Source organism: Neltuma alba, unplaced genomic scaffold (assembly GCF_004799145.2).
Source record: "Neltuma alba isolate B1F8T4 unplaced genomic scaffold, ASM479914v2 tig00011766_pilon, whole genome shotgun sequence".
NCBI classification, from domain to species: Eukaryota; Viridiplantae; Streptophyta; class Magnoliopsida; order Fabales; family Fabaceae; genus Neltuma; species Neltuma alba.
Window position 1 is genome coordinate 9,689 of NW_021636390.1, and position 23,812 is coordinate 33,500.

At 33.0% G+C, this 23,812-nt stretch overlaps 3 protein-coding genes and 1 pseudogene across 3 annotated transcripts; 1 reads left to right on the forward strand and 3 right to left on the reverse strand.

Annotated features, from left to right (window-relative positions):
- Positions 1 to 4,376: 4,376 nt before the first annotated feature.
- Positions 4,377 to 10,915, forward strand: LOC114717667 (mitogen-activated protein kinase 19-like). Its single transcript, XM_028902873.1, has 10 exons — positions 4,377 to 4,400; positions 4,930 to 5,338; positions 5,470 to 5,597; positions 5,716 to 5,775; positions 6,914 to 7,063; positions 7,185 to 7,340; positions 7,464 to 7,672; positions 7,787 to 7,879; positions 9,503 to 9,666; positions 10,377 to 10,915. The coding sequence occupies exons 1-10, from the start codon at positions 4,377 to 4,379 to the stop codon at positions 10,796 to 10,798; spliced, it is 1,815 nt and encodes a 604-aa protein (XP_028758706.1). The 3' UTR covers positions 10,799 to 10,915.
- A 186-nt stretch (positions 10,916 to 11,101) lies between these two features.
- On the reverse strand, positions 11,102 to 13,346 carry LOC114717669 (protein SRG1-like). The gene is made up of 4 exons (XM_028902876.1): positions 13,016 to 13,346; positions 12,583 to 12,830; positions 11,895 to 12,219; positions 11,102 to 11,572 (listed from the first exon to the last, which is right to left on the reverse strand). Exons 1-4 carry the CDS (start codon positions 13,283 to 13,285, stop codon positions 11,297 to 11,299), a joined length of 1,119 nt encoding a protein of 372 aa, XP_028758709.1. The 5' UTR covers positions 13,286 to 13,346; the 3' UTR covers positions 11,102 to 11,296.
- Positions 13,347 to 17,302: 3,956 nt separating this feature from the next.
- Positions 17,303 to 17,869, reverse strand: LOC114717668 (endogenous alpha-amylase/subtilisin inhibitor-like). Its single transcript, XM_028902875.1, has one exon. The coding sequence runs from the start codon at positions 17,867 to 17,869 to the stop codon at positions 17,303 to 17,305; it is 567 nt and encodes a 188-aa protein (XP_028758708.1).
- A 3,655-nt stretch (positions 17,870 to 21,524) lies between these two features.
- LOC114717666 (alpha-amylase/subtilisin inhibitor-like) lies at positions 21,525 to 22,331 on the reverse strand (annotated as a pseudogene).
- Between the last annotated feature and the right edge of the window lie 1,481 nt (positions 22,332 to 23,812).

The window sequence follows — 23,812 nt, forward strand, 5'->3', positions numbered from 1 at the left end:
ATTAATAATAAAACCTTCTCAGGTGTTGACATGTTAAATTTAATTTTAAAATAACAATAACTGTTACAAAAAAAATCATTTAATAGTAACTCTGTGTGTTAGAGTCGAAGAACCGAAAAAATATTTTAAAAAAAAATTAAAGAATCGAATTAAAACATATGTAAAGTTACTTTTGATATTATTTCGAATATAAGATAATTAATAATATTGGCATTGGATATTTGTTGAAAAAAATAGTATAACTTTCATTGAACCTCCAAGTTTTTTATTGGGTGTACAATAATCTAAATATAGAAATGGAGGTTTTCACATTTCATACGCACTCATCGATCCTAAAACTTTTTTGGCTTTTTCAACCTTGAAAACTTATCTTCATTTTGTGTCTGACTGTCCATTCTCATTCATTGCAGGAAGCATCTTTGCAATAGAAAGTAAATAGTTTGTAATTACAGAAATCATGAAAGAGATGTTTAATCATAATTAATACATATCCTTTTTCATAAATAATATTTTCATTAATTTTAAGCTAATAACATCATAAAGTATCTTTTTTGTGGGGGAAGGAAAGAAAGAGAAGCAATAATTTAGCTTGCACCGGGAAAAAACAAATCAAATCAGTGAATAATAATAATAATAATATGGGATCAAATCCAAATTGAAGTTGAACATTCTAGATTTCTAGTGGAGTTAGATAATTGTCACGCATAAAAAATCATATTATTTCTGGTTCTTAATATATAAAATCCAATTGATTAATTTGGAGAGATCAATAAAAGTATTCAATTATATATATTTATCGTTTTTCTCCAAACTAATTTGTCTCATATAAACTGACATATAATCTAATGATACACATAAATATTTTAGAGAGATCATATAACATATGTTATAATTAAGTAATTTAATATTTTTTTTGAATAGAAATTTAGTAACTTTCTTAATCTTTTCAAATTAGGTAACTGAATATTATATTGAGGACATTAGATAGTATAATCATTTCAATTTCAAAAACATTCCATTTAATGAAAATCGACGCCCTCAAATTTTATTTTATTTTCCATGTCAATGTATTATTTAAATGCACCATGTGGATCTTTATCTTTTTATTTCCTTTTTGGTTAAGTTGATATCATTACTTTCGACAAAAAATAAAACAATGCAGGGCGGGGGCCTTATAATATAAAATAAAATTAAAACACATTCTTTCTAAACAAATAATTAATTAGCAAAAGGCACTACTGGCCAATAGCATATTGATTATTTAATAAAGAAATTATTCTTGATAATATATATGATATGATATGAAGTTTTAAAAAAGAACCTTTAATGGGTACCTAACCCAGCTTTTAAGAGACGTAAAAGATTAATATTATATTAGTATTTACTCTAGCAAATCATATTACATATAATCCATAATCCTGGTTTTCTTACTGTGATTGCTTATAATTATTTAATATTAACCAATAGGGAAATTGACCAAAAAAAATACTTGTTAAATTTCAAATTGATAAATATATAGGTCATGCTAACTATTCTTAAAATGGTTTTAACTATTCTTGTAATGGTTTTGACATGTTTATATTAAAATTATCTATTTGTCATTTTAAAATTGAACAAGTATTTGTTTTGATTAATTGTATCATATTTTATGACAAGACAAGTATCTCGAACCATATGTGAAGCCTTAAATGACGTATAATTTCTGCTTTAAAAAAGTGCGAGAGTCTTAGAAATCCATATATAATTTCTGGAGAAAATTAATATGTAGATTCATATAATTTCACTTGATTTTTCAATTAGATTTCATTTTTCTTTTTATAATATCCTTATAATTTCAGCTGATTTTAATTAGATTCTTATAATTTTACCTGATTTTTAATCAACTCCTTACATAATTAAAAATAAAATAAAACTATAGGGACATGTCCTAGTTTCTAATTCCATTTACCTTTGTATTATTAGCATCACCTTAAAAGTTTGAGCTAATAATTGGCTAATGTTACATATAATTGAAATCATATTAATTATTTAAACTTGATGTATTCATCATCATTTTATACTTTACTCCAAATCTTATTATCACTCGTATACGAGCTCCTTTCCTCGAATAATTCTTTAGCCTAGTAAAAGGAAAAATAATACTTGCAAGAAAATTAAAGCATATATTATATGCACTATAAAGAGGCATTTATTTTTCATAAAAGGAAAAAAAAGAATACGCACGTTGTTTTTTGGTCACTCTTTTTGAAGTTTCGTTGAAGTGATTCAAATCATAAATAAAAATCTTTGTTATTTCTATAATGAATTGAGATTAGGTATCTCCATTGTATTCCTGCATTATTTATTTCTATGAAATTCAGAATAATTTATATGGAACTTTTAAACACTACTATGATATATAGTCTAAACATTTTATGTTTCATATTGATATTGATGAAATATTCTATTAATAAATTAGCAAATTAAACTTTAATTTGAGTTTAATAGGGACATACACATACTTTGACGAAAGAGAGAGAGAGAGACGTACACATCCAATAAGGAGTACTAAGGGCTGAGAAAAGTTCATTAAGAATTTGACAACACTAATCAATATCAATAAAAAACCATGAATTAATAAAATTATAATTAACTAAAATATAGTGATTGAATTATATCAAGTCAAAATTTTTAAAACAACTATAATTATTAGGAAAAATTATCATTTAATATGATTTTAGAGTTAAAATATTAAAACTATATTACTTCTGGTTTTAAATATAAAAACTAACTTATAGTGTTAGCTGGCTCTTATATTTAGAACCGCATGTAGTATTTTTTAAATCAAGACACCAAATAAAATTTTATTTAAAATTAAAGACTGAATGTGTACTTTAACTATGATTGAACTATATGAAGTCAAAATTCTTAGAGATTAAATTTTAATTGAGACAAATTTATAAATATCAAATGATTAAATTTTTTTTGGTATTTTATAATAAATTATATTGTTATAAGCCTTGAACTAGAACTATTAATATGTGTTGGACCTGTGGATGCAACCCAACCAATCCATAAAAAAATGATTGTTTATGGTTGGCTAAAAGTTAAACTGTCAGCAAACAAACTTTTTAACCTACTGCTTAGCTTAACTCACATTTATTTTTTATTTTATTAATTATTATAATAATATAATTATATTTTATATCCTATCTAAAAAAATTATATTATTTATTTGGTATTTTGATTAAGTATTTGAAGAAAAGATAAAAATTTCATTATACAAAAAAACATATTTAAAAAGTAAAAATAATAGTTGACGGGTTGATTATAACAGATTAGGATTAGCTAAAAGCTAACCTGAAGTCTTTTCAACTCTTATCATCTCATTCTAACTTGCCACGCGTCAACCCTCCGATCGTGTTTTTATATTTTGTTTTTGGTTTCAAAAATATGTTGACGCATACTCCTCTGGTCCTATTTATAAGGCACTTCCAACATGTTTCACACAGACCAAGAAAAATCTTAAACTGCATTAACTCTTCATTAAAATATAGCAACTTTTCAACTTTACCCCTATTTAATATATACCCCTTTCAAAAAGATAACTACTTACACTATAATAAATGAAGGACAAAATAGTACATTTACACTGAAAATTTAATGAAGTGACTTATAAATAGGACAAAAAAAAACCTTCTCTCTACCCTATAAATAGGACCAGAGGAGTACCTACGAATACGATGTTGATTTTCCCTAAAAGGAAGCCGTTAGGGAATCAGGCTCATTATGTTGTAGTACAATTTAATTTAATTATATATTATACGGCTGCCGACGTAGGACCCAGAGACCGTTTTCATTTCGTAAATAAATACAGCAATCCATAAATAATTAGACGATCAGTCATATTTTCTCCCACCTTTTGCACAATTCTCTCCTCTCTCCCGTGTTTCTTCTTCCTGCTTTCCTGGGAATCTCTTGGCTTTTTCTTTACCCTGCGCTAAGAACCTCTGAAGAAGGAGGTTTCTGTTGCACCGCTTCCAATCCCAGCTTCTTCCTTCTCTGGGGTTTCATCCGATGAAACCCCAATTTCGAAGTTTCCAACTTTGAATCGTCTAAGTCCGATCTTTGATCTGGGTTTTGTGTGAGGAAGTGGTTGAGAGAGGAAAACGTGGTTGTTGGCGTTAGTGTGATTTTAAATCCAAGGGATTTCAAGAGATAGTGCGAGGGGGATTTTTGGCTCGAGATTTGCAGCACTGGGTGAGGAGAATTAGATGATGGTGGCTCTACTGTGAAGGCTATGCTCGCTTTTTGTTTTATATTTCAGAAAGCGGAAAGACAATACGAGGTAAAGGAAGATTAGGGAGGAAAAGAACAGGAAAATTACGAAGAACAAAATGCAGCCATATCAGCTCAAGAAGGTCCTCTCTTTCGCTCTCCGATTCACGTTTCTCTCTCTCTCTATCTCTGCACTAAACTCATTACTGTGGTACAATCTGATTGATGGAAATGATCATGTAAATGAAAATTTGGCTGACATGTTGTGGAGAGCAAAAACAATTCGAAAAAAGATCAAACATGAAGGATGACAATTGTAATTATGCGGTTTCATGCGGATTGTGTGATTGGATATTGGGGAGAAGTCTTCTGCTTCCCACTTTTCATTAGCGGTTTACTTTCCAAGTGTTTGTGATGAGCATGACAATGGCATTAGCTCCAGCCAAAAAAATTCCTTAGTACCGTTACCTTCTTCCACAAGCTACTTGACTTTGATATTTTCTCTGTCTGATTTTTTTTCTTTTGGCCTGCTTCAACAATCATTACTTCTGGTGATTTTAGTGTTTCTGTATTTGGTTCTAGGTGTCTTTGCTAGTTGATTCTAGTGTTTTCTTGTTAACTGATGGTGATTTTTTTAAAGATAAAAGTCTTCATAGATTTATTAATGCGCAGGATATTAAAGAATTGGGTTTCTTCACTGAGTATGGGGATGCCAATAGATACAAGCTTCTTGAAGTTATAGGGAAGGGCAGCTATGGAGTTGTTTGTGCGGCGATTGACACACACACTGGAGAAAAAGTAGCAATAAAGAAGATCCACGATGTTTTTGACCATGCATCTGATGCCATTAGAATTCTTCGTGAAGTTAAATTACTCAGGCTTTTAAGGCACCCTGATATCGTAGAAATTAAGCGGATAATGATGCCACCTTCAAAGAGAGATTTCAAAGATATTTATGTAGTCTTTGAGCTCATGGAATCTGATCTCCATCAAGTCATTAAAGCTAATGATGATTTGACCCGTGAACATCATCAGTTTTTTCTTTATCAGCTCCTACGTGCATTGAAATATATGCACACAGGTATCTTTTTCTTTACCATGTCTCCTTATTTTTTTCAAATGAGTACTTCTTAACTTTCGTATATTTTAATAAGATGTGCGGGCAATAATTTGAAATGAAGTGCTACTTACTGAGCTTACGTTGTATTGTAGCAAATGTGTATCACAGAGACCTCAAACCCAAGAACATACTGGCAAATGCAAATTGCAAACTCAAAATTTGTGATTTTGGACTGGCAAGAGTTGCATTCAACGATGCTCCTACAACAATATTTTGGACAGTATGTATTTTGATTTAGTTTGAACTGCAAATATACCATGTTGAAGTTATAAATGTTCTATTTATATTTAATGAGGTGCATTGAATTTTATCATGGTTTTCTTTTGGAAATATTGCAGGATTATGTTGCTACTAGGTGGTACAGGGCCCCAGAACTCTGTGGAGCATTCTCTTCTAAGGTATAGTTTGGCAAGAATTTATCAGTTGAGCATTCTATTCTGTTACGCTGCATTCTTCCGGTCCTAAATATGAGACCCTGTATATAAGGGTTTCATATTTAGGACCGGAGGAGTAAGATTATAGTTTGTGGCAACCTGTTAGCTAGAAGGCCATTTGTGCTTATTTTACGAACGATTGAATCTATCATTACATTTTCCACCAAGCCAGTTATTCTCATGTCCTTCAGGTTCTTAGATTTAAAACACTTATGGATTTGACCTATATTTGGTAATAATGACTGCTTTGCTGTTTTTATTGTCTATATTCTGTTTATTAATTGAAAGATCATGAGAAATGTAACCCATATAAAGTTATACATTTCTAGTATTCCCTTGATTTTGTTTTAACTGATTTCTTACTATCCTTTTGCGGTTTCTATACTTCCCTAGTGCCATGTGCCAATAGACATCTTTTGACTGCAAACTGAAGATCATTCATAATGTAGCTTCTCCGGTCCTAGTTATGTTTAGCTATTTTACTTGTAGGTAGATAAAGATTATATGCGTGTGTACACGTTAGCAGCTTATGTTATTTACTAGTTTGCTCATGCTATGAACAATCGTTATGGTATTTACTTGCAACATATCATGAGCAATTAGTAAAATTAATATTCAAGGAGGTGTTTCTGTAACTTTAGTTGGAAGGAGGAAATGCTGGTCAAGGCATTCACTAGAATCTTACCTGAAAAGTTTTCTGGTACCTGACCTGTATTCTTGCATTTGAAGGAAATTAAAATTCAGAAAGAAATCTCTGAATGATAGGAATCCATAAGTTGACATCTTTTTCAGAATTTAGCTGATTCTTTCTATTAGGTCGATACTGCTGAGTACAGAAAGTTTGACAAAGTGCATGCGTATTTTCCAAGCTTGACTAATGCAGGATGTTGTACATGTTTCCGTATGAAATTCCTTCTGAGTGCTTATAGTAATGCCTAGGTTATCAATATTCTTGTTCAGGGAGGATAATTGAACTTTCCTGGAAGTTAAATTATATGTCCTTCAGGTACTTGTGTCATGTTATGCCTGTTTATCTGGGTTGCTTCGTTGATGTATGAATTTGTCCTTTAGTAGACTGATTTTGTTGACATAATGTGTGTAGTATACACCGGCAATTGATATATGGGGTATTGGTTGCATCTTTGCTGAGGTCCTCACCGGAAAGCCATTGTTTCCTGGTAAAAGTGTTGTACATCAATTGGATTTGATTACTGATCTCCTTGGGACCCCATCAGCAGATACTATTTCAGGAGTATGGATCTTTCCTTTTATTTCTTTCTTTTTGTCTTACTTTGTGTTGTGATAAACTTTTGTGTTATTTTCCATATCTATTTGATGGTTATTGTATGTTTGATCACATTTTCATATATCAGGTTCGAAATGAGAAGGCAAGAAAATACTTGATGGAAATGAGGAAAAAACGGCCTGTGCCTTTTGAGCAGAAATTTCCAAATGCAGATTCTTTGGCGCTGCGCCTTTTGCGAAGGCTTCTAGCATTTGATCCCAAAGATAGGCCAACTGCTGAAGAGGTATCTATTTTTCTACTATTTCATGTTACCTTTGTTCTTTCCAGTATGGATCTTGTAATGGAAAAGAATGTTTGTTTGATTTAATTTTGAAAACAAAGACATTTTTGCTTGTGTGTTTGGCAGGCACTAGCTGATCCTTATTTCAAGGGCTTGTCCAAAGTTGAGAGAGAACCTTCTTGTCAGTCAATTTCAAAGTTGGAATTTGAGTTTGAGAGGCGAAGGTTGACAAAGGAGGATATTAGAGAATTAATATATCGTGAAATACTGGAATATCACCCTCAGATGCTTAAAGATTACATAAATGGAACTGAAGGCAATTTTCTCTATCCTAGGTCTGAAATATGATTTATTGCGGATTATACATGATGTCTATTACCTAGTTTTATGAATATAATATTGATGTTTATATGTGATAGATATAATTTATTGGTACATATTCCTTGCAGTGCAATAGGCCAATTCAGAAAGCAATTTGCTTATCTGGAGGAAAATGGTGGCTCAGTGACTCCTCCAGAAAGGAAGCATGCCTCCCTTCCGAGGTAAGATTAATCTGCACTTATCATGGCTAATGACTTCCTCTTAACTGTATCTTTTCTTCTCGGTTCTATATATTGTGTCTTGAGTGTAGTTGCCAGTCTAGTTGTGGGGAATGCTTAGGACTTGTTGGGTTCTGATTAAAGTTTCTTCCATGTCATGAGGGTTAAAGAGATTGTGGGTTGATGGTTTACTGTATGGTGGAGGTAAGGTCAAGGGAAGATCTATTTGCATAGCTATACTGTTGTTTGGGCCTTTGGGGCTTGTGTACAGTACTTGCAAAATAAGGATTCTTGGGTTTGATGGATTCTAGGGCAGGTCTGTCGACGATCATCTAAGCATCAAACAGTCAAGAAGACAGCCAATAGTCAAAACTTTCACATCATTTGGTTCATTATGTAGTGCGCAACAACCTAACCAGCCTGATGTAACACACCCGCACTGCAGACACAGCAGGAAAGAGGCAGAAATATAGAACAGAGAGAGAAAGGAAGGTGGATTTCTTAACGGAGATGGTGAGCAAGAGGAGGGACAGAACGTAGGAGGGGCTTAGGCAGAGAAATGAACGGAGAGATATGACTAGAAGGAGGGAGAATATGAAGAAACTGGAGGGGCATGAGAAGGAAGGGAGAAGTGAGAAAAGTAAGGGTGCGGGTTTTTTTTTTTTTGGGGGGGGGGGTGGGGGGGGAGGGGTGTAGCTAAACCATATCAAAATTGATTTTCATTATCATCCTAGTCTCGTTCCACGTGCTGCATTGTCGCTATTTATAGAAGCCACTGTAAGGTTTACTTCTTATGAAGCAAACATCCCACTTGCAGCTCATTTGATACAATCATTAAACAACCCACTTGCCAAATAAAGTAAAATCAGAAAGTAATCAAATATAAAAGTGAGATAGATTTTCTTCTATAGGAGGTTTCTTCAAAATGTAAGAGTAAGGCGTATCAATTCTTTTATTCCATCACAGCTGCTTATTCTCATAAAAGCAGCCCAAAGTCCCTAACTTCGTGTTTGTTCTATGGCTCATTTTATATGAAACCTCAAAGTGGCTCTATTTTATCATAATCCACCATATACTAATTCCATTCATTTAATGTCCCTTTCTTTGGTGTCGTTGAGATTGGAATTTCTAGTCTATCTGTTTCTATTTCTATATACATGAAGATTTTTGAAATCATCATATAATAATCCAGAAACTGTGATAGAAAAGAAAAAGGGAGTTTTGTGATGATTTTGAAAGTGTTTACTTCATTAGTAATTTTGGATTTAAAGTAACATATGGGCCAGTTTTTTTTTTTGGGCCCCCCCAAAGAAGTGATTTTAGTTGGGGGGAGATTGGAGAGTATGGGGAAGGAAAACCTTGAGGAAATAACCCCCTTTTTTTATTTTAAATAAACTGGCCCTTAAATTGCATTTTCACTTAATAAATTCTAAATTGTGAAGTTATGAGGTATTTCAATCAGGTCCAATTTTAAAGCCTTGTTAAACTAGCAAAACTCTTTAAGCTTTCTGTCTTCTTTTTTTTTTTTGGCTGCTTCCTGCACCAGAATTCTTTCTTAATTGAATGTTTTTCTGATCCGTATACCATCCATATGATTAATAAATTTGCTTTTTATCCCTTTCGAAGGCCTGCTATTTACTCGGCTACGGTCCCTCTTAATACAAAGCCAAATTTCAATTTGTACGAGAACAAACAAAATGCAGAAGAGGCATATAAGAGTTTAAGAGAAGCTGAATCAAATGCTGGAAGTCAATGGAGGGGTTCCCGGCCTCCGCCAAGAGCGCCAGCAGGTATAACCTGTAGTTAATGTGTTGATTGCTTATTTTCTTCCTTAATATTTAGATGAAATGAGAAATCTATCCGGCGAAGTAAGAAAAGTATACACATACGAGAACAACAAATTATCCTAACTTCCGAGCGAACTGGGACTCCATAGAAGGAAGCCGAGGGTTGAGAATAACAAAGATGCCATGAAAATAACCATCCCGTTGGGTTAAAATTTGTCATCACACTCCAGCCTTGAGCACCTGTGTGCCTAATACCTGGTCCCTCCGAAACTCTGATGTACGAATATAAATGAACAGAAATTCGATCATTAATTAATAAAGCATTTGTCTTGACGCGCATGTGCGTGTAATTCTTATAAAAATATCAATTTCACACACATATTCAAGCATAATAAATACGTCCGCAATTTTTAGCTTGATTTGAGTGGGGGCGTTGGGAACATATGCTGGTCTTTTTATGGAAGAAGCCACGGTTTTCTTCTTCTAATTCTCTCCTTGAGGCCAAGGTGAAGCTTAGAGGGCTGGGAAATGATGGGGCCATAGCTAATGGATCCATCATATTCAAAATGAACTAGTTAGTGACATTCTATATTCTTTAATAAGCTCTTTCTATTGTTTGCAGAAAAGAAAGAAAAAAAAAAAGTGTGCTGGTTCTATTGTTTATTGGCTTGTCTATCTACATTATTAACTGCTTTTATCAACGCTTCCCACAGCTAAGCCCGGGAGAGTGGTAGGCCCAGTTGTACCTTACGAAAACGGGAGAATCGCAAATACTTTTTATGATTCAAGGATCTTTTATCAAAATGCTCTTCCCCAAGTGGCTGGTTCTCCTCACTGCTTTTTCAGACCTCAACCGACAAACTCACAGAAGACTGTATCAGAGATACACCAGGTTTTTTCACAATGCAAGCATCAAGTCCCATTCCAGCAGTGTCACCACCTAGCCAGACCTGCAATTGACCTCAACTCGAACCCATACCAACAACAAACCACCATTGACCGGTTTGATAATCCCATGATTACAGTTGATACGAAGCTGCAGCAGGCACAATCTCACTTTGGTGCAGTTGGCGCTGCAGATGTGGCCATCGCAGCTCATAGACATTCTGGTGCTGTTCAGTATGGATTGTCATAGGTTAAGGAGTTTTGTGAAAGGTGCTATGCTTTTCATGTCAGGAGTTGGATGGTAGGAGGTTGATTAAATCATTAAACAGGTTTAGGTTTTTTTCTTCATTTTCCTTTTTCCCCTTTTCGGTTCTTGAGGTTGCAGTTCTTGTATAAATATACATGTACATTTAATTGATTAATGAGAAATCAATTGTTCCTCTCAATCTTGACTTGATGATCTTCTATTGTCTTGAGGACACCAACATGCACAGATAGATAGACGCACATGCGCATGCGTACACTTACATATGATTGTACACACATATACATGGAAGATGGAACATATCAGCTCAATTTTATGGGCAGAAATTGTCATTGATATCTGTTCATCTGCAACTATAACACATCTGAATATTCATAGGCAAAGCCTATTCTTTTGTTTTTAGAAGCCTAGGCGTCAAGCCTGACGGAAGATTAATTTAAAATCACAAATGGAGAAACTGTGAGAAGTCCGTTGATAATATATTCACTCGGTTTTTTCTTCATTTCCATTGCATTGTTGGATCCTCATGGCCTCTAGATAGGATTTTCCCTGGAGTTCACGACTAAATAGGCCTCTGAAGTATTCATCTACTCCTATTCTTTTGAACTTTGGTGGAGTATGGTCAGTGACCAAGCTTGGTGAAGGACCTATCTCTGCATCATATCTTGGACTATAAAATGTAGCAATGGAAAGTCTCTCTCTCTCAGAGTTTACCATTGCTCGGTGCTCAATACTTCGGTATGTCCCATTGGTTATGATCTGCCATATAAAATATGCAGAAAAAGAAAAGAACTTATGTGGGTATGAGACTCATTGAAAAATTTGGCAAAAATGATGCATATGCCTCTTTAATTCAGTAATAAACTCTTCAATTTGGAGATCGAAAGATTGATTTTCACTCTCTCTTTTTCTAGTGCAATTTAATCCTAGTTATAAATGACTTTTGTAACATGGATTCAGCCTGTGAATGCACTTTAGGTAAAATGGAGGGATAGAGAGGGAGTGGTAGGTCCCATTTTTGAAGTTGTGGGTCCCACTCCCTGTTTATCCTTCTGCACATTATCTATTTTCTGTGTTATACCTCTAGTATGTCTCCAATGTTGAGAACGAATGCATTAGGGAGAGGCCTAACAGGTACCCACATGCCATCTTTTCTAATCTGAAGGCCTTCTACTTCATTGAGCTGCAGAAGAATGGTGAGACCTACAGCATCAGAATGGGGTGTGAGACCAATGACTTTGTGAGGCTGAGGACATGGTGGATAATAGTTCATCCTCATTGATTGCATTCCTTCTTTAAATAACTCTCTCATTTCCATGCTTTCCATCTTCAGGGCTTTTTCCATTTGTTCCATAATAGCCACTGCTAGATTTTTCATCTCAGCTGAGTATAGTTCTAGAGTTTCTCTGTATTCAAAACTTGATTCAGCATTAAATCAAGTAGCTGATAAGGAATATATGTAGATTATCTATTGGGCATGCAAAATATTTATGAGAAGGAAATGAGATCAGAAATGGCTTTTATGTCCTATGCATTTGCACAAAGCTTGAAATGAGCCAATATTGTTCATAGCTTGTAAATAGTGTGGCTTCCTCCATGTTGACTAGCAAAGAAAAGGAGATAAGGAAAGAAAAATGTGAGGAGAACATAAAATCCCCCGTCAAACCTAAAAACAACTCTTGAGGTAAATCAATTTTTCCTACGAAGAAATATGCATACATCTATCTATAGAGAGAGAGAGAGAGAGAGAGAGAGAGAGAGAGAGAGACCTGAAAGGAAGAGGGAGTTGAGGGAATAGGTGAGGCTTCCTCAAATGGACTGGAAGTGTATTGATGAAGAAAAGGTCACCCCAATCAAGCTTTTGATCTTCACTCACAACAAAGGCTTGTCCAAATCCCTCCACATCATCTTCTCTCTGCCAAAACTTGTTCTTCTCTGACATTCCCAGATTGAAGAATTCATGTGTCTCCTCCTTCATCTTCTCCACCAACCGCGACCCCACTCCATGATTCACCAACTACACCAATTATTTCAGTCGTCAATCAATATTCTGTTCATTTTCAATTCCATCGTTATCTTAAATCAAGCAAATTCATTCATTTAGTCCTTTCTTTCTTTCTTTCTTGTTTATTAATTTAGATTGTAATGCAAGTGAAGTATAACTGACAAAAGATGAGGGTAGAGATAGAGAAAAGAGACCACCTGGAAGAATCCCCAGTTTTTGCAAGCAAGGTGAAGCTTAGCCAATTCTTCAGAGCTGGCTGATTCCTCAGTGATCAATCTCTGCATATCAATCACTGGGATTTCTGGCAAATCATCTGACTCTGAAACAATAATTTCTTGTTGTTGATCAGGACGAATATATCTGTCTGGAATCTCAGTGATCTCCTTCTTTGCTAACTCTTGAACTGACGGAACAATCAGAGAATTCCATTTTGGCTTCGCTGCTTCTTCCATGGCCTTCCCTGACATCTCACCAACCCTTGACCCTTCTTTCTATCAATACTAGATGTTAGCCTTTATATTACACGGACTTTTGAAGGTGCTTTGCACCATGTATAATCTTTGTATTTTTGGCTGAATATTTATAACCTATGTATCTGTATTGCGTTGTCCTCTGTGAGTCTGACTTTTAGCTTCTTGAGGGTCCCGCTGTTCCTATCATCCAATTCCCGTCACTTGCTTTATGGCCGTCCATGGATTGTAGAAACTTGCATTTCAAGAGGCGGGGTTACAATATTTTGTTTCAATAGTATCATGTAATCATCGTGGCTGGTCCAAGAAAATAAGTGGTTGGATTTGTTATTCATTAAGAAAATCGTGTGGGCGTTATGATTTAGATTGATCATAATTATTGATTGATTTGAGAAATAAAATACTCTATCCAGTTTTTAATATAAAACTCATTTTGTAATACAAAATAAAAATTAAACTATAAAGTACCTCTAATATTAACGACCGGATGAATATATTTTTTTAGAAGGCACCTTTTTGTTGCCTTACTTTTTTTTTTTTGAATTAGAGATGCAGCCCTAACAATTTAGGGTTCATTTAAATTGGTAGTGGAAAAAGTATCATATTTTCAATTTGACTTTTAAAAAAAAAAGAGATTAGATAAAAATTAAATTGGGTAATATAATTTATGTTTGGATTGACTTTTATAAAAATTAGTTTGTAGAGTAGAAAAGTTGTTTGGATTATGATTGGATAAGTAAACTTAGTTTGTAAAATGATCAAAATGAGTATAACTTTTGTTAAATAATAAAAAATGATTAAAAATATGAATTTTTAAAATATAATAATTTAATAATAGGAAAAGTTATATTTAATTAATAAAATATATTTAAATTAGAAATCACAATAATATGAAAATTTTTGAACCAAATAATATTACATAAGTAATTGAATGATATACTCTATACAATTTGTGTAAATATAAAATAAAAAATAATATTAAAAATTAAAAATATTAAACAAAAATATTAAAAATAAATAGCTAAAAACTGATTGGGAAACACAAAAAACATATAAAGAAAAGTATAAGAACAACGTAAACATAAGGGTAAAAATGTTTTTTAATTCCAAAAGACTGTTTTTGCATAAGTTATAAATAAGTTTTAGATGCTTTTCTAATTATGCTTAAAAAAAATAACTTTTGACCCATAAGTCACTGTTACAAATAGCTCCTAAATTTACAAACTCACTTATTATACTTATAAACTATTTTTCCCCCGTAAATGCCCCACCAAACAGGCACTTGGTATTATGATAAGATTACGCCGTGACCTATTACCTGCCAGGCTATTTAAATGCCACCAGATTATAAGACTAACCCTGATGGTGTTGCCTAACATTTTTTAAAAGGACTAATGAACCTACTCTTTCGCTAACGCTTACAAATGCTAGAAACATTTTAACTAATTATCTTAAATTTTGGGAGGGGCGATTTTAATTAATTGCCTTTCTTGTATAAGGTTTGCGTGTTGATGATGAAGTTGGCATAAAATATTTCTAGTGTTGTTGGAGATCAAGAAAATGTTTGGAAACACTCAAAAGAGCTTCTTAAAAGCACTTTTCTGCAAAACGAGACAAATTCTTTTACATATTTACTTCGTACACCTCTCAATTCATGAACGTCCCCACATTGTTATGTGGCCATATTATTCATGTTAATTACTTTGAATGAGATATTAGCATCTTTGCATTATTATTATTAGAAAAGGAAGAGAGGAAGCCTAAGTCAAACTCCAATTTTAAATATAAGATCTATTTAATTAATTTATAAAAATTAATAAAATTAGTTAAATTAACAAGGAGACATAAGGATTGAGGCATATTGTGAAATTAATGAAGATAATATACAAAATAAATTTTAATTGAGAGGTAAAGTGGATCAAAGTTTTTTATAATTAGAAACAAATTTTGTTGATAATGTATAAATGAAAATAAAAAATTAAAAAATACAGAAAATGCAAGTAAAATGTAAATCTGGGCAAATTTAAAATATATATCCAGAAAAATTTAAAAACGGGAAATTGAGATTAAAGATCCATTGAAAACATATTGTGGGGAAAAGATCTAAATTGTAGAATATAAAAAAAAAATTGCCGAAACGCAAAAGATAAATACAGATTTTTGTTCAGGTTATTTTCCCTAAATGTCTTTCATTATGTCTATAATCCCATTTTTCCACAAAATTTTTTTCTATATATTAATTATATTTTATACTATATATTAATATTAATTTTAGGGATTATAATTTAAAAAATAATCTTATTGCATTTTAAAAAATTAAAGCGTAATTTTATTAAAAAATTAATTAATATTTATTATTTTATTATAATTTTTACATTTATTGGTTATGTGGGTTATTTAGTGGAGCCTAAGAGACAAAGGCACAACTGATTGGGGCCTCAAAAGGTGTTTAAGAGATTGTGCCAAAAATTTAAACTCAGTCCTCTAACATGGGGCGTGGATGTAGCCTTTAATTTTTATATTTGTTTCAATTGATCCTTCATTTGATATGCATCAAATTTTGCAAATAATATTATAATTAGGAAAAGTAGGAAAAAAAAACCGTCAAAATAAAAAAATTACAAATAAGAATCCACGACAACATGACTATGGGTTTTGACAAAATTTTTTGGAAACCGGTCTTTGTGTGCAATTTTTCTGTTTTGGCGTTTTTTTTGTTGCCATTTTTCCTTATAATTATGATCGGGAAAAAAATCCGTTTAGTTTAACGTTATAAATATAATCATCAAATTCAAAAATTATTTGTACCATACTACTACTATGTTACTACACTATTAACGTATAAAACAATCTTAAAATATAACACCATCTAAACCCTTTTGATTACTTAGTGATTGTTCTTCATCATTTCTTTTCTAAAATTCACACAAGATCAATATAATAATTAATTTAAATTTCATTCAATAGAACATAGGGCAACAACAAAACTTTAGGTGCAAAATCTTTGTGCTAAGAAAAAAGAGCTAAACAAATAAACAAGAACAGACCTAAAGACACAGAAAGGAACTCATTGAAGACAAAAGGCAAAGAGACAAATCAATGCATCATTTGGCAATTCGCAATAGTCAATCAGAAGGGTAAAGCCCATAATTTTATGATATAACTATTACCCTACCAGTTCATTTTTATAAGATACAATTGTAAAATATGTCATGTTTCTATGTAGGGTTAATACAATTTTTTGTCCTTTTAGTTTACTTTAATTTTGGTTTTAATTTCTCAAATTTCAAATTATAGGTTTTGATCTTTTAAGTTTCTTTCCATTTAAAATATTAGTTCTCATAATTTAATAAAAACTTGGGACTATTTTATCCTTTGAGAACCAAAATTCATAGCTTGAAATTTAAGGGACTAAAACTAAAATTCATATAAACTTAAGGGACCAATGATTATATTAACCCTTCTTTTTATAAGATACATTTAGATATTATACTCTTTTGGTCCTAAATATAAAACATATTTTCTAGTGTAATTTATACTACAAAATGGGTCCTATATTTAGGATTGGAGGAGTATTAGATTTTGTGTTTTGATTTCCCATTTACCCCCTAATTCCCACATGTTCTCACTCCATCACATAAAAGGGAATATTTTTTGCAAAAAGGTTGCATTTTTTTAACATATTTATTATTTTCAACAAATTTTAACTAACATTTCAAACAACATAATTTAGTTAATTATCTCTTATAGTAAAAGAGAACGGAGGGAGTAAAATATAACCATGGTAAGCAAAATTAAATAAACAATCACTACTTCACAAAAGGCTCTTGGACTTGGGAGCTTTATTTATTACATCCAAACTTCATATACATGACAATACATATATTTCTTTCATCCTCTTACTATATGCTATAAGGATGAATCACTTGCCCCCTCAATTATTCCACTTAATATAACTTTAACAACCCAAACATTAAACAACTCGATTCACAAACTGTAACTGTGTAATGACAATTATGCCCTCTGAAACTGAACAGGAAGAGCATTACCATCCAGAGCTGCCAGAAGCATCCCATTCAGAACCATAGTACCAACAAAGCTACAATCTAAGTTACAATATGGACACACATCCGTAGGACACCATTGAATGTAATAGGTTCCTCGGAACTGTGTCCCCACAATCTGAAAATAGTACGTATAATTGCCACTACCATAGCCACTACCAGCCATGATAAGCCTTCTTCCACTTATCGGGTCCGTCTGGCCCACCATCCATCTTGCTGATTGACCACATACTGTGCTGATGCTAAACGTCAACGTGGAGTCTGTATTTTCTGTCACATAGCTGGTTCCGGTGTATGGCTGGATGGTCACCGGCAAGCCTAGCCCTTGGTAGTTGGATTGCTGGCCGACGTTGAGAGGGCAGGTGTTGTTGAAGTTGATGACAGTGAAGCCGCCGCCGCCGGAGTTTGATCCCGCAGGCACAATGTAGTACCTAACTCCACTTTGAATAGGATTGCCGTACCTATCGACCACCTCGCCGGTGGTGTTTTGTATTTCGGATAGGGCTAACGTGGCCATCATCATGAGAAGGCATGCAAGGCAAAGGACTGAACTTGAAGACAATTTCATATTGATGATTCTTTGTGATTATCGATGATTTTGGTATGTGAGATTGTGTGTTTAGCAGAGAACGGATGAGGTATTTATAGGGACATGGATAGGGTTTGCTTGTGATGAATCGTATGTAAACGTAACATCACACCTTAATTTGAGTTTAAATAATGCTCAACCGAAGTTTTAATTTTTCTTTATGGAAAACTCAAATCTTTTTGACAAATTTAGGGTTTTTTTAAAGATTAATCTTGGCATGTTAACTTATGGTTCAGAACTTTTTAGATGTTATGGAGCTATTTATTGAGTGGTTTTTACTTTTTAGCACTCCCTCTTCTGATTCTATATATAAGAAAACTTTTTTTTTCTAAAGCTATGGCTTCTGTCTATTTAATTTATAAGTGATACTGATTAATAGTTTGTCTGAAATTTACATAATTTTGTTATTTGTATCCAATAAAAGAAGTATAACTATGGGACAAAATATATTAAAAAAATTTTTGCCATGAAAATTTTAAGTATAGGCTAACCTTAATTGGGATGAATATATATATATATATATGTTTTTAGTTCGTGAATTACTATAATATCATAGTTGCCATTTGTTGTGGATAAAGCAATTTTCGGTAATATTACCATTTTTCATGATAAATAATATTCATAGTTAATGCAATATTAAGTTATACATACGGGGATATTTATATTATAATGCACATTACATTATAATTAGTATTAACCCAGAGGACAACTGTAAGCTGTGATCATATATTTTCCCTTTGATGATGATTGATATTCATTTAAATTCTGTTTTAGCGTTAATTTTGAGCTTTTGAGATGTCATTGAAGCCCAAATCGTATTCACACACACTATATAAATATCCATTATTCTTTGTTAAAGGCAATACACGTAATTAAGCAATTTCAAATATTTTAACATTCTTCCGGTAAATTTTTAGCAATCATGGTGGGATTTCCACTTAATGTCGATGGCTTTTTCATGAAATACTAGTTTTTTGCCCCAACTTTGGAGATGCTTATTTCAAACTATATTAATCTAGTCTGGTTATGTTATTTTATACTTAAATATAATCTATCATTATCTATTAATGTAAAAAAATTTTGATAATTATTACTCCTCCGGTCTTTAATATAAGATCTATTTAACTAATTTGATTAGATTAAGAAAGTTAGATAAGTTAGTTAATTATAAGAAATATGACATGTTTTTTCTAAAACACCATAATCATCTTTTCTAATATCCTTCCTCCTTTCTATTCTTTGATTATAGTTAAAGGAGTATTCAGAAAAAAAATAAATATAAGAAATAGGTCTTATATAGACTAAAATTAATTGAACAATTAGGTCCTATATTAAAGATTGGAGGAGTATCAAATTGCTTTTTCCTCATCCATGTTGCTATTTCCTTAATCATTTTTTAATCAGTAAAATATAAATTTTTTGTCAAAGATTAAATTCAATCCGGCTGGCAAAAATTTCAAATATTTGCCGACTCTATTTGATTTGATTTGATTGCCACCATTTATGGAGGTATATTTAAGGGTTAACATATTTTTTGATTGCTCTCGATCAATATATTAGAGTTTCAAATTTGCATCTTATAGTTAATTAATAGGAGTGCCTAATTTATAATCAAATCTTAGATATAATTTGATGCTCTATCTATCATATTTAATGCACTTATTATCCAAAATTGGGTGATATCTGAAATTACACATAAATAGTTCTTATTTGGTTAACACAACTAAATAATCAATAAATGACTTATATTCAAATCGATATTATTAACATTCAAATCTGTTTAAAATTTGCCCTTTTCATATTACAACTTAACAATAAACTAAATGAACTGAAAGACTTGTAGCAATAATTGATTTAATTTAGATTATGAGTTGCTCCTTTCTTGGAATTAATATGTATAGTGTCCTCACTATCATGTATGTAATAAAACAAGGGAGATTTCATTAACATTATTAAATACTCATAGTAACTATTTGATGTTCATCGCTTCCTCTTACTAAAATCATCATCACTATTTTTCTCTCACCCTCGTTGTCATTGTTTTTGTTCTTTATCTAATTTGGGCATTTTCCACCAATGCAGATCATCATTAACATGGCAATAATACACTAATTAACCTTTAATCTCAAATGAATATAACTCACTAGTCACTACTGCTGCTAGAAAACAGAAAACTCGAAGGTCCAACTTCATCCCTCCATTTTGTCAGCTCATGTGTTCTTCTTTCTCTTTTGACGAATGCGAGTGATTTGGTCTGAGTATACTACTACCTCCCGTCTTTGTTATAAGATCTTATTTGTAGACTATAAATGGATCTTATAATTAGGATGAAAAGTGGATCAGGGTAGAATTGTTCTTCCTCCAACACAACATCTTTCTGACAAAGGGAGGAAAACCCCGAAAAGGAAAACATCTATCGACGACAGGCCATGCATGAGACAACACACCCCAGGTTTCTAGCTTCATACATAAGTATTCGAATGTCTTGAGCTTGAGTTCGATTGAAAAATGGGCAGGTGGTCCTTTTTTGATTTTGAAGATATGGCGTTAGGTAATGAAGAGACTTTGAAGAGAAGAGAGCAAAATGGGTCTAAAAGCTTCAACTTCAAATGCACCGCTCCTATCTCTCCTCTTTGTGTTTTCCTTCTGGAATTTTCTCTGGAAAGTTCAACCCTGCTTTGTTGCTCAGAAAACGGAGGAATCCCAGATGATGGGGTCAGACTTTTGCACGATGAGGGGAAGTACGATGGCCGAATGATCGGCGAGAAGCGATCAAGAGTGCTTCTTCTTCTTCATCATCTTCATGTTCTTTCATTTTTTCTTCTAACCATCATTGAACTATAACCAAGATAAAGTAATAATTATAATTTGTTGATTATGCTTCACAAACACACAACAGATCTCGTCTCGACCCTATTGTGCCAAGAGCCCAAGAGAAGAGAAGGGCAGGTTCATTTCACCTGTGCAATAATACCCTTCGGGAGAGAGACGCAATAAATATCCTTTTTTTACTTCTTCTGTTTTGAACAGAAAAAAGTGACATATTTCACGTCTGACAAATGACAAATGACAGCGCAAAAGCTTCAGTCATAATTTATTGTAAAATTTTTTCAGTGAATCACTAATGGGAACTAATAAATTACTAAATTGAAAAGTGAGGCATAATGTGGTAAAATACCTAACATTCACAAATCTCAAATTGTCTTTATCAACCAGGTAGAGATTTATTGAATTTGCCAACCAGATTTGATATTTTTCCAATTTCAGGTGGCTCTATATGAAATTTTTCCTAAATAAAATAATTCAATTTTTTATAGGATAAAGACGCAAATAAATACGTTCAACATTCACAAAACCCAAATCAATTCCCCTAAACGAAGAAATCCCAAAGCACTCAGAAAAGGTGGGAGTTTAATTTTTCAATTGAGGTGTCTAAAATCCCATTTTAATTTAAGGTATGATTTAGAATCAAAGGTCTTTGTATGTCTTTTTCCCTTTTTTATACTTCGAAGAAAATTTATAAAACCACTTAAATATTAAAATGATGAAAAAATTTTAAATTAAACATCACCACTGTATCTCATAAAAGACAATTTGGAGCTTCATTATGCTACATTATTACAACAAAAGACATGATATCTTCTTTTCATCCGTTTATTCTGCTAATTAGGATGAATCAATAGACCCCAATTATTCCTTCCAACAACAGTAACCCAAATGCTAAACAACTCGATTCAGAAAACTATAACAATAATGACGATTATGCCCTCCTCTCAAACACAACAGGAAGAACATTACCATCCAAAGCCCCCAGAATCTTCCCATTCTCACGTAATCCACCGATAGTCCCACAATCGAACCTACAAGTGGGACACACTTCGGTAGGACACCATTGAATATTATAGATTCCTTCGGACTGTGTCTCCACAATCCTAAATAGTTACTATAATCACGACCACCATTGGTACCACCAGTCACGATAAGTCTTCTTCCACTCGTCGTGTCCCTCTCGCCGACCTTCCATTCTGTTGATTGAACACATATCGTGCCAGCCGAGAATACCACCTTGAAGTCCCTGTTCACTTTCACGATGTTGTCTTCTCCGGCATACGGCGTGAAGATCACCGGGAGCCTTCCCCTGCATCGGTGTTCACCTGGCCGACGTAGAGAGGGCAGGAGTTGTTGCGGTCGATGAGAGTGAATCGGCCGCCGGAGTCGGTTATGGCGGGCTTGATGTAGTACTCAAGGCCACGTTGAAGAGGACGGCGGTTTGTGTCGAGCACGGAGGCGTTGTCATCGGATTGGGACAGGGATGACGTGGCCATCATCGTGATGAGAAGCCATGCAAGGCATAGAACTGAACTTGAAGCCAACTTCATATTGATTCTTTAAAAAAAGGAGGGTTTTTGGTTATGGATATGTTGGATTGATTTGTGTTTTGCATAGAAGAGAGGATAATTAAGGTATTTATAGGGATATGGATAGGTTGAAAATAACGAGGTTGATGAGTTAAAGTCCAAGATGTACAAATATCTTACTTGTACGTTCCCTTACGTCGACTTTGATATATTAATTGACAAGTAGACGAGTTTTGCATGTGCCGTGAGCTAATTTTGATGAGCCGTACGCTTGTGTCCATTACACCTTTGACTTTGGATGAAAATCCAAAGTTATACTTTTTTTGTAATGAAAAACTCAACCTTTTGACCTATTTAGGGTTTTCGTTTTTAGATTAATTTCAACATGTTAATTTATAGTTTGGATAATGTAGAGTTATTCATGGAGTAGTTTTTATGAGGGAGAACATTTAAAAGCAAATCACACACACATTTAAAATGTTAAGGCATAAGCCAATTAATTAAGGGCTCGTTTGGGATAGTGATGAAAAATACTTATAAACACATTTCACATAAATTGAGACAAAACTCATCTCACATACGTACCTTGTATCCTGTAAATCACAATTAAAAAGTTACTTATAAGCTATTCTAAGCGGACTTATACTTGTGTACTTGTATCTAAATCCACATTCAAAAAGTGTTGAAATAATTAACAAAGTATATATAGCACAGTTGGTAAATAATTGAATCCCTTGTGCACATCATTAGGGTTTCAATTCAGTTGAAAAAGAGCAAAGCCCACTAATTAATTAATCTCCAAGTCTCGAAAAGAATGTTAAGTATCAGTTGGGGAATGCCTTTGATACACACTAATAAACGACCAGTTGAAAATACTACGTGAGAGAAAAAAATTGCATTCATGTCTGGATAAACACCACTTTAATTTCAATAGACTTTTCCTTTGTAACAATAAAACATAGACTACGTACTTTTAGATAAGCTTGAGACTTTTCCGTGGCACCAAGGTCAATTAACTTGATATTAATATTACATACATACATACATACATACCTATATTATATATATATTGTTGGTATATGTATCCAATTTTTCCTCTATGTTGCTTGAAGGATTTTGCCTTGGGACGATAAAAATTCTGAGGTGTATGGGTTGGAAATTTATGTGACGTAAGATGATGTTCAAAGGCCCTTGAAGCATTCTGGATTTTGTTGGTTCACATATATCAGTGTAATTCCCCTTTTGATCCAAGCGTCAATCCCCAAAAAATATAATACTACCTATAGTCCTAATTACAAGACCTCTTTATAATCTACAAACGAGGTCTTATAATTTGGACCGGAGGTAATATAATAAATTATAAATGAACTTCAGGCTTAATTTTTTTGCCAGCATAAACTTGAGACTTCAGCGTGATTAATATTTGCGTTTATGATGAATAAATTAAGAAAAATAAAATCAAAATATAAGGGCATAATGATGATAACTTATAAGTACGTACATGTCCTCCCTC

What these genes read in the sequence shown, in the direction of transcription:
- LOC114717667 (XM_028902873.1), top strand. Translation starts at nt 4,377, where the DNA reads ATGCAGCCATATCAGCTCAAGAAG. An exon ending in CTACAACAATATTTTGGACA is followed by an intron (nt 5,598 to 5,715) that starts GTATGTATTTTG and finishes GAAATATTGCAG; the next exon opens with GATTATGTTGCTACTAGGTG. An exon ending in TCCGCCAAGAGCGCCAGCAG is followed by an intron (nt 9,667 to 10,376) that starts GTATAACCTGTA and finishes CGCTTCCCACAG; the next exon opens with CTAAGCCCGGGAGAGTGGTA.
- LOC114717669 (XM_028902876.1), bottom strand. Translation starts at nt 13,285, where the DNA reads ATGTCAGGGAAGGCCATGGAAGAAGCAGCGAAGCCAAAATGGAATTCT. An exon ending in AAAACTGGGGATTCTTCCAG is followed by an intron (nt 12,831 to 13,015) that starts GTGGTCTCTTTT and finishes TAATTGGTGTAG; the next exon opens with TTGGTGAATCATGGAGTGGG. An exon ending in ACATTGGAGACATACTAGAG is followed by an intron (nt 11,573 to 11,894) that starts GTATAACACAGA and finishes TTTATATGGCAG; the next exon opens with ATCATAACCAATGGGACATA.
- LOC114717668 (XM_028902875.1), bottom strand. Translation starts at nt 17,869, where the DNA reads ATGGCCACGTTAGCCCTATCCGAAATACAAAACACCACCGGCGAGGTG.